The following is an 11278-nucleotide window of genomic DNA, read 5'->3' on the forward strand; positions in this document are numbered from 1 at the left end:
CTTCCCGACCTTCCCTCCGCTCTTCACAAGCTGAATTATGTGTTTCTACGTATCGTTGGTATTGCAAGTGTTCCGGTTCATGGTGGAAAAGGACAAGGAGGAGGAGGAGGAGGAGGAGGTTGACTTCCTGTTGTCTTAATTATCAAAAACAATGTTGTATTGATTTGCCGCAAAAATGTTTTATTGCATAGTGTCTTTTTTTTAATTCTGCTGAGCTGCTTCAGCTTCTATCATTGGTATTCAAGATGGAAATATTTGATTGGAGTGCAGGTTAACTCCTGGATTTGTCCATTAATTTTTTTTTTTTGCCCATAAATGTTACATGTCCTCGAGAGAGTATTTATTGAAAGTCATATTTATTGTTTGAAATGAGTAATGATACATAATCAGTAACACAGCATCATTTGTTCTATTAAAAAAAGAGCTATTTAATTTAATTCTACATCAGAGGTGTACTTCCTCATTTGACCAAAAGAGGGCAAAACAAGCATGTGCAAAACAGCTGCCAGGTCTGTGCCTCTCAGTAACATTTCACCCAGTTTCAAGTATCAAGTCTGAATTCAAATTGGTTTACAGCTACTACTAAGTATTGGTACGATTCAAATGAGTAAGTCTACACCTGTGTTTACAACATTTATTCCATTTCCAACTACTGTTTCAGTTTTTTCTTCTTCTTTTCAGTGCAACAGATCTGAGGTTACATTTACAGTATGGTACCAAAAGCCAAATGTGAGACTAATAGTTTTATATTATTGTTTCTTTGTAATATATTTGATGTCCAGATGTTGCTGTTGTGAAGAGATTATTTTTCAGGATGTATATTTCATTCATCGCCAACAGCTGATAGCTTAGCTGTGGGTGTCAACGATTCAGTCACTGGCTGAAAGTTAATATATACAGTAGGAAAATCTAGTGCCTGTGCAATGATAGAAATACTTGAATGTCTGGTTTCATAGCGGAAAGGTTTAAACTCCTCCCAGGTACGAGCTATAGATAAGATGCGGAGGTCTACATATATGTGTGTGCTGACTTCATCTGTTCCATAAGGGTTTTTATAAAGTCTTAAGTTTCCATAGTCCTGTGTCAGTACTGTGTGTATGGATGTATGGGTGGATCCATGGAGAACGTTAGATGATGTGTTCTTAAAGTGAAAATGCTTCTTTTTTTATTCGACTCATTGTTTCTGTGGATTTTTTTTCCATTTCTTTGCATCATGGTTAAAGTGCAATAAAACAAAATACGCAGAATATTATAGTGTTTCGATACGAGTATGTGAGTGTGTTTGTTTGATATGCATTTTAATATTATTTAAGAGATTATTCATACATAAACATCCATGTAGCTGCACAAGTTTGTCCTCCAGCCTGTAAATCACTCTCAATCGTAATGATGAACTATTAATTCATTCATAATTTCCCTTCCCTGCCTTCAGAGACTGAGTAGTGCTTCACATGCTACTCTGACATACAAAATTGGTGGAGTACCACTTTAAACAACCAAAATATGTACTTTCACCTCATTTGACTTCTACTGGTGACCAGAGAAAATGTAAAAGCTCATCATTTAACCACTGTCTCAGGCTTCCAATGATCATGAATGACTCATCTGATACAATTTCAGGGCTAAAGCAAGAGAAAATAATTCTAAATATGTTTCTAAAAATGTAGATTGAAAAGAAGGCATGTGTAGTAATATATTCACTCTCCTTTGGCTCTGTTTTTATTGTCTTCTAACTAGCGAGAAAAAAACTGCTTATTAGCTGCTAATTGGTCCATTATGTTCACCAGCTAGTTGCTGATTTTGTCTGTCAAAGCGCTTTTGCTGAAAACAGCTGCAGCACTCTGTCCAGTAACCAGTACTGATGAGAACAGTGACAGTGAGCCAGAACAGTGAAGTTGCAGACTGGCAAATCAAAGTAATGAGCTGAAAGTTGTTATAAGGCTTCATAGAGCTGAGAGGAAGTGCAGAGTTGGTGATTATTATCTGTGGAGAAGCCGTACTCCCTTCACATACAAATACAATTCTAGCAGCTTTAAGGTCATTTTCAAGGTATCATTTTGTTTCAAGCAGTAGTTAATGTGCTCAATTTGAAAGAATCAGAATGCTGTCTGAAAAGTTAATGATTATTCAATTGCTTGCCAAAGAAAAACTGGTTTTACAGCATCAACTGTATCATGTCTCAAATGGTTTGAACAGACAGGCTCATGGAAATAAAGCTTTGTGCTTTTGTTTGAGCCTCATTTTAGTATCACACTGAAGAAAGCAGTCTGAAGCAAGTTTAAACTTCTAAAAAAAGTTATTTTCGGTCATGAATTTTGTGCAAGTGATGAATCAGCTTAATAAGTGTCTGTGGTGAAAAATGCAGCGCAATGCAGCGTGACTTCAACTCCAATCAAGATAAACACAACAGACCCCATAACGTCAGAACTGTTGGAGCTTTGCTTCATCTACTTTGAACAGACTGAATACTCAGGTGAACACATGCCCACTCTGGAGGTCTCTACATGACGCTGTGTAATTTGACAGAGGATGGCTGCACAGTACAGTGCAAAGGAAAATGGCCCTCAGCCTCCGCTCTGTGCATAAGCATGTTTACAGTTCCCACTGGACTGTTGTGTTTTGATAACCTTTCCTCACAGAACAGCCCCCGGAAAAGCTACTTGGTTGGTTTACATAAATGCACGTTCACACACACACACACACATGCACACACGCAAGCAGACAAAGCTATGAATGGAGGAAGCAGAGTCTGAGACAACCATCAGAGGGACAGAGAGTGACCAGAGGAGAACTAAGGACTGTAATCACTGCAGCCGGCCGCAGACAGGACGGCAGAGGAAGCCTCGTCATGGGAGCGAGCCATGAGGTGCTTATCAGATCTCACTTCAAACCAACCTGATTCCATGACCTCCTCTTCTCCCTCCACACTGCCTCTCTCTGTTGGTCCTCCTTGGTCTGTTTAGCTTTGTATGAATCTGTTTTGCTTGTCTGGAGTGAAGCAGCCCAGACGACTCCTCACAATTCACCCAAATGAGCTCGAATCATTGAGGCCCTGTGGTAGCTATTTGTGTAATGAAGTCAGTTATGTTGCTTTGTGGTTAAGCATTATCGTAAACCAACCTTGTAACTTAGAACTAAAGGCAATACTACATGGGTGAGCAAAAACATTTAATTGTTATTGTAGGGTATTAGCTAAATATAGAATATAGAGTGTGTTAGAAAAATGTACTAAATTAAAGGGTGGGCTTAATTTAGCTAACATTAAGAAGTTAATAAAACAGTAGCCTACAGTGGCCCTTCAGATGAATAAAATTGTATCTGATAGTTGACTGTATAGTGATGGGGAAATAATGTGGATGTATAGCATTGCATTTAGCATGTGTCATACCCATAAGCATATCAGGATGCAACTATTATGTTGTATTGTGTTAAATATTTTTTTATTAATTGTTAAAGGGCTATTCCTGCAATTTAGTAGCATACTTCCATACAGTTTAGGGGTTCACACACCCTGATGACATCATCAATACTGTAATCAGCCAATAAAATATAGTGTTAGTATTTAGTTGTATGTAAACTCCCCCTCGGATTCTTAAAACTCCCAAATTTCTAGAAAAAACAGGCATGGCATCATTCGTGGTAGCGAGCGATATCAGTGTAATCAGTTTCCTTTTTGTGCTTGTTGATGCTCCGCAGCGTTTCATGAAGCCAGATAGAAAATCTGGGCTAAAATTGAGTACAGCATTGACCTTTAAGTTGCTTCATTAGCCTATCAGGAATTATCAGAGAATTGCTTTAATGTCTCTGGGCTGCACCAATACAGCGCCTACAGGCTACTACTGCACCAGCAGGGCCACACACAGAGTCCTGGCAGACCTCAGGCTGTTTTCCCGGCCTCTGTCGCCTCACGGGAGACCTCCAATTGCTCCGTTAAGAGCCCTTCAAAATACACATCCCACTGTTTTATAGACACGGAAACAATTTATGGCCATTATAGAACATTATAGATAGCATCTACAAAACTTCCCGTTGTTGACTACACGTCTACCAGAGTGGACACACACACACACCCCAAAGAGTTAACGGAGAGAAAAAGAAAACAAAGATGCAAAGGACTTTGTTTGTTGGTTTGGGGTTAGATGTTTTAAGTACAGCTACAGAGATTAGACTATAAAAAGAAGCAAAATAAAACATGTAGTCGGCCTTCAAGACCAGCAGACCACCCAGAATCCTGCTGGAGGTGGGGTAGAGGGGCAGTTTTTCCAGCATTCTCACCCAGGGTTCAGACGACCCAGACTGCTACTGTGAGACCGCCTGGACTGGATCAGCTTAGCTTAATCAAGTCAAAGTTAAAGAATCTATTGGTAGAAATTAATATACTTAATTTGAATATATACTGATACTGAAATAAACAGAATATATAGTAGTATGTAGTATAGTATAGTATAGTACAGTATAGTATAGTATAGTATAGTATGTTTACTTATTAATTAGTGTGCAATCCCATGAAAATAAGAATTGCTGTGTTTTGGTTACGTTAGAATGAGCCCTTTATATCTACGTAGGGAGCGGGTCCTTTACCACGTAGCCCACCATGTTTCACATATGCTTCTACAGTAGCCCAGAATGGACAAAACCAACACTAGCTCTAGAGGGGACCATTCCGATTGCTCGTGAGTTTCGTGGCCTCAGCGGGAGGGGTATTCAGTTGGTTGCAATTTGCAACCTCACCACTAGATGCCACAAAATCTTACACACTGGTCCTTTAAAGGGGAAATCCTGATTTTACACCAAATCTATTTAGTCTTGGAGCACTGTGAAAATTGTTGTAAACAAGATAGATAGATAGATAGATAGATAGATAGATAGATAGATAGATAGATAGAAAGAAGGTCTAATGAAAGATGCCACTGAATAGCATTGTGGGAAGTGTAAAATGGACTTGGTGTCAAAGCGTAAAATTGAAGATTTGAAAGGATTTCATGTAAAATAATTTGTCTGAGTTGGACAGGGATACAGACCAGAGATAGCCTTCTCTCATTGTTCAACAATGCCCAGCAGACCCCAGAGTTGTTGCTGGCAGTTGAAAACACAAATATGAAAAGGAGCAAATAATCCTGCTCGGCCTGCTTTGTTTCTGTGACCTGTAACAGCTACAGTATGTAGCCTAAACAATCTTTTTTGGAGTTGAAGCACACCGGCTCTGCTATTATGTATTTCCAATTTATGAGACTTCATATTTTTATTTTGCACTTCTGAGGCAAACTGCACCAAGTTTATCAAATAACCAAGGGCCTAATTGTAGCATTATAGAATTAAGGTATTAAATGCAAAAACATTGGTTATCAAGATAATGAAAACGAAACGATGCAGGAAATTATTGCAGATATAGCATTTTTTAGAATAATTACTTTCCTTTTTGATGGCTATTTAATTATATCATTGAAGTAAAAGTTTAACTGCAGCACTTTGTTAATGTAAGTTTAAGGTTTATTAAGTTTTGAGAACTTGAGAAATCAACTTACCAAAAGATGAGATAGTGAAGGTTGATTTGAAAGATGAGATGCAGTAAGTAAACTGGCCCTGACTTTGCTGTGGAAAAAACGGTGCAGTGCTGCAGCTAAAATAAATATGGACACAATGGACAAACAAACAAAAACAAAAAATCTATATTAGAAGTTTGAATTTCATGTGGATGGCTAATAAAAAGCACACAAGTGGTGCACAAGACCTCAGGAAGGTGGTCTTGAGTCTTGAGACCTCCAGCCGTTCCTGGAGAGCAGCTGGAACGAGGAGGGGAGAGGGGGGCTGGAGGCAGCCGTCATCAGCAGAGCTCAGAGTGAGTGTCAGCTGGCTGAGCAGAGCATGGTGGCAGAGCAGAGCAGAGCAGAGCAGAGCAGCAGGACAGGGTGTTGCTGCTGGGCTTTGGCCAGGAGAGTAAGAGGAGCCAAACAGTTCGGAGCACACAGCTGATTCCTCAAAAGTGTAGATATGTTTGATAACTCTAACTACCCGTTCAACTGTTTTAACTATGATGGAGACGGATACCCTTCCTCCAGCACAGACGAGGAGAAGAAAATGTGCAGACCTGCGTACAGGTATGAAAAATCTCAAATTCATCTTTTTGAAAAAAAATAATATGTGTAACTTTGGCCAAAGTGTCACATCACTTTGAAATCAATTATAAAGGAATTTTGTCATATTTTGTATTTGTCCTTTAATTTCTATAATGTTATAATAATATCTCCCTTTTAAAATTGGAACATGAGATTCTTTCATTATTTCATTAAAACCAGTTTGGACAAAAAAATCCAAAGATTTTATGTGTCAACCCAGCTGGCTTTCACCAATGACACTTTTTTCTCTCACAACATGATGCACATTCAGAAACATAGCTGAATCATATATTCTCTATATGCATAGTGTAGACTCTTTCATTTAGATTTAGAGCAATATTTACCATCAGAGTTGCACTGTGGATCATTTCTGTCTATTTTGGCATTTCAAAAAATATTATTTCGACTTTATTCATTGATTTCTGAAAGAACTTTTATGCGGCGGCTTACTTTGTTGTGTCTACATGCATATGTGTAATTAGAAATGTCAACATAAAATAATAAATAAATTCCGTCAAGTTAACTGTTTCTCTAACAGCTCAAAAAACCTTGTTTACAGGCTTGATCCTTGATAACTTTTCCAAATTTTGTGAGAATTCCTTATGAACAGGATTTTGAACTGATGACATGTTTCAGATTCAGAGTTACAGAAAATCATTGGTTCATCTCGGGGTTTCAGAGACCACAGCTATGAAACATGGATAAATGTACATATTCTATATACTGTACCTGACCCAATAGTTTTGTGTACTTTTTCTGAAATATTAGTCTTCCCAAACCCCAAATAAATCCATTAAGATTTCTGTTATTGGAGTTTTATAATAGTTTATTCTAATTGACCAAAAACAGACAGAAGTCAAATCAGTTTATGGGATAAAATGCTGAAATTTCTTTTTCTGTGAATGACTTTCTGTCAAACAAAAGGAATATGTTTCTTCATGCATAACCTATATACTGTATGAAACATTAAATATTCTATCCTTATTTGGTATAGTAAGAATGTTTTTTTTGGTTTTTTTTATTGTCACATAAAAATGTCAAGCCCAGTGTGTGGTAAAGAGAAGTGCTGCTACTTCAATACTTTTAACAGTTTGGTTTTTCTTATGAGCTTGGAATAAAATAATAAATATTTAAGGAAAATAATTGGTTGATTTTGTAATTATTACTTTATCAAGCAGAATATCAACAAAAAAATGAGAGTTAAAAGCTTTTTTATCATGTTGCAGATTTATAAGTGACCTTTTTTCTTGAGTTGCTGTTGTTGATAAAAATGTGTGTCTGTGTGTCAGCTACATCGCTCTGATAGCCATGGCCATCCAGCAGAGCCCTGAGCAGCGGGTCACTCTGTCGGGCATCTACGAGTTCATCATGAAGAGATTCCCATACTACCGCTCCAACCAGAGAGCCTGGCAGAACTCCATCAGACACAACCTCTCCCTCAACAGCTGCTTCATCAAGGTACACCCACACACAGCAGGGAGAGCTGGGAAATATTGTCAGTTTTAATATGATATCAAAAAAAGTGTTTCAATCTATTGTTGGCTTTATTTTATTTACTTTTATTAATTTATTTATTTCTAGTATATTTAAAGTCCTCTTATTATTGGTAGTAGGAGTATTTTGAATAAGTTATGTTATTATAGATACATAAATGAGTATTCTACTATCGTCCTAAAGGTTCCTCGGACAGAGGGTAATGAGAAGGGAAAGGGAAACTACTGGACTTTTGCCACTGGCTGTGAATCCATGCTTGACCTGTTTGAAAACGGCAACTTTCGGCGTCGCCGGCGCAGGAGGAACATGAAAATTGGCCTCCGTGATTCAGGAGAAACCCCTTTCCATCCTTTAGAGAGCCACAGCAATCATCACATACCCGCAGCCCAGCACCCTGAACCCGACTCCACCCTCTGCCCTCTGAACCCCGAGAGGCAGAGACCGGGCCCCCAGCCAAACCACCTCATCCCAAACCCCAGCCAGGGGAAACCAGAGTCAGAGATCAAGTTTAGTATTGACTACATCCTGTCTACTCCAGATCCACCACTGCCGGGGTTCAGATCCTCACATGGTCCAGTGCACATAGGGCCCACAGGGCCACCCATCCACGTTCTGGAGCCCCAACACCTGAACCTGCACTTCTGGACTCTGTGAGAGAGAGAGAGGTGGAGAGGAAAGCAGAGATTGAACTTAGTGTCTTTGTCCGAAAATGGGAAGTACTGTGAGGACAGAAATTCCCCAAGAGGAATTTTACTGACTTCAAAATATAACTGAGGAATAAAGTAAAGAGGTACAGTATTGTGTGATGGACTCTAGATGGAAAAAAGTCACTTAAAGAAAGCAACATGCGCTTTAAGAATTCATCCAAAAGAAAAAATGTGTCAACAATACCACATTCATATTGTCATTATGCTGTATGTGCAGTGTCCAGTGCTGACATAGACTAGATTTACAGTATTCTCTATATGTATATACACAGGAGCTGTGATGTGTAGATGTCCACTGACACATGCAAGGGTCTAAAAATCTGATTGGGTAAAAAAAAAAAAGTTATTGGGTAATCTTCAGATGAGAAGTTGAGATGGTTTTCTTCATAAAAGAAGAATATATTAAGAATCATGTGGCTTTCTCTTGTCGTCTTTCATTCTTTTAGCCAGACTACGCAGCCTGATGAACCTTATTTACTTTATTTTTGCCATTACTTCTGCTTGATGGCAGAATGACTCATTATTTATTTACCTTATTCGAGAGAGCATGTCAGGACAAACATCTCTGACAAAGGGTTCATCATTAGAAACCGTCAGATGAAAAATTGAACTAGAAGGAACTTCATCAGCATCAACAAAATATTAAATTATTCAGCTGAAATGTTTCCTATTGCTATGATTTGTCACAAACTTGTCTTAAAAACATAAAGAGGGAGTAACAATGCTCTTGTCTTTCTGCAGTAACAGAATACAGCAAAAGTTATACATTTGTCATGGAGGATAATAAAAAGCACAGGTGTAAATGACAAAATGAATGGCTGAATTCCATTTAGCTGTCTCTGGTTTTAGCATCCTGGTGTTACGCATACTGGCTCACTGTCAACATATCCCAAACTATATTACATACTAATTCTATAAAGTATTTTATATCTCAATAATCATCACTGTATACTGCTTTAGTAGGTAAAATACATTTTATATTTATTATTTCATGCCAGAAAAGAAAAGGTACTCCAATCTGTGTCGCCACCAATTAAATGTCTTTCTCAGGATGTAATTGTATTTTTTTTTTTTTAATTCTAGATATCTTATAATTTTTTCAGCTGTGAGTAACTCCTCAATTTCCTTTGAGCATAGTGTGTGTAATAGTGTCCATTGACAGCACACTAAAATACCAAGCGTATTTGCATGATGTCTGGTTGGATTACATTTCATTTTGTCACTTTAGCCTGTTAGCTTACTGGGACACTGCAATAGCACAGAGGCAATGTTAATGCTATTAGCAACACCTGTGCACTCAACTTTTTCAGACTGCCCACATTTAGCTAATTTTTTTCATTGACCTTTTGAAATCCTGATTGACTGATACTTAAATTCTAATCCAGTCGCTCCTTATTATAACGCATTATATTTGTTCACTTAAAAGACGCAAAAACGGAGGTCTGGCTAACATTTACTTCCTGTACAAAGGAGATCAATCATGGTGCGCTCTTGTGTCGTTGAAGGGACATTTTTCAATTTAACCTTTATATTCTGTCTTGACTACATCAGAGAAGGGTTTCAACACACTTAACATGAGTGGCATTTAATATAGCATAACACTTGCAAGGTGAGGCCGAGATGTGACCCTATTTAAATACAGGGGGGGGCCTCTGCCTGAGCCTTAACAGCAACACCTCCCCCCACATACACACAAAACCCCTGACGCAATTATAATTAAACACACCTTATGCCTCCTTTGCAAATGCCCCTCATCGATCTGTAGGTTTTTAACATTCATACGTGAACTGCCCCCCAGCAAACGTCTGCAATGGCAAGTGTTTATGGATCAGCAAGTTTCCATTAACAAAGTTGTTGATGTTGAATAGCGGGGGCCGCCGTTGCTGCCATGATGCCGTGGATATATTTGGGTAAATTAACTTAGCATAAAGTGCTCCGAGGCTACAGGGGTCTTTTGAGGCAGCTAAAGAGAAAGCAAGGCACCAGTCAGGCCCGAAAAGTCAGTGCACATGTTACGCTGCCAGTGAATATATGAAACTGTAGCTACTGGCACAGTGTCCCAAAGAATGGCCTCTATTATAAACCATTAAATGCATTTGCTGTGTTTCCAGTTAATCCTTCTGCTATCTGGAGCCACTTGTTTATAATTGCTTACACAATAACGTTTCTCATTTACAGGAGTGTGGACATTTATTTAGTTGGAGACTGATAACTTCATTATGTGTACGCTCAGGGCAAGAAGCGGGGGGGAATTGCAGGTGAAGGAAATTGGGAAAGCATTGATCTGCGACGTTAATCAAATGTAAATCATAAACACAAATAGGTCATTTAGTCTGGAGTGCTTTGTGTAGCCATTGGATTTCACTGAGGCTGTGGTGAGGATTGTAGGGATGAAGATAAATATTGGTGTGTTGTTTTGCTCTGATGAGAGATCTGTTTAGTGTACGGATGTAATTTACTGAGCAGTTTCCTTTAGCTGTGGTTGGAGGAGGAGATATAGTGCTGTGGGGGAGAACAAGAGTATGAATGAACTAAAAGGCTGCACAGTGATATCATTATGAGCTACCAGCTAATGAAGATCAGTGAAATAGCCTGAGGTCCTTGACATATACACATATCTCTGCCCTTTGCCATTTTGTGGCTGTGAACGTGAACATAGCTGCTGCAGGTGCAACCAGTACCAACCTGGAATATGCTATTATTTTTAAATGGCTTCAAATGTGTGTGTGTGTGTGTGTGTGTGTGTGTGTGTGCCCGTGCGTGTGTGTGTCTGTAATGAGAAAATCAACACAGCATGTCAATCAATGACAGTTGGGAGACATGTTTACATTTATTTGTAGTTGAGATCGTGCAGTGGCTGTGTGGTGACTGTTGGAAGGATGTCCCTGCTAGGAATAAGTGGGTGACTGAAGGTGACCAGAAGGGTTTTTTAAAAAGAAAATGGAAAACAGGCAGTTTAAT

The 11278-nt window shown here is 38.7% G+C and overlaps 1 protein-coding gene across 1 annotated transcript; it reads left to right on the plus strand.

The window, feature by feature from the left end:
* The first annotated feature begins 5876 nt into the window (after positions 1 to 5876).
* On the plus strand, positions 5877 to 8264 carry foxl3 (forkhead box L3). The gene is made up of 3 exons (XM_053341807.1): positions 5877 to 6098; positions 7406 to 7574; positions 7794 to 8264. The coding sequence occupies exons 1-3, from the start codon at positions 5992 to 5994 to the stop codon at positions 8262 to 8264; spliced, it is 747 nt and encodes a 248-aa protein (XP_053197782.1). The 5' UTR covers positions 5877 to 5991.
* The last annotated feature ends 3014 nt before the right edge of the window (positions 8265 to 11278 follow it).

Source organism: Scomber japonicus, chromosome 20 (assembly GCF_027409825.1).
Source record: "Scomber japonicus isolate fScoJap1 chromosome 20, fScoJap1.pri, whole genome shotgun sequence".
NCBI classification, from domain to species: domain Eukaryota; kingdom Metazoa; phylum Chordata; class Actinopteri; order Scombriformes; family Scombridae; genus Scomber; species Scomber japonicus.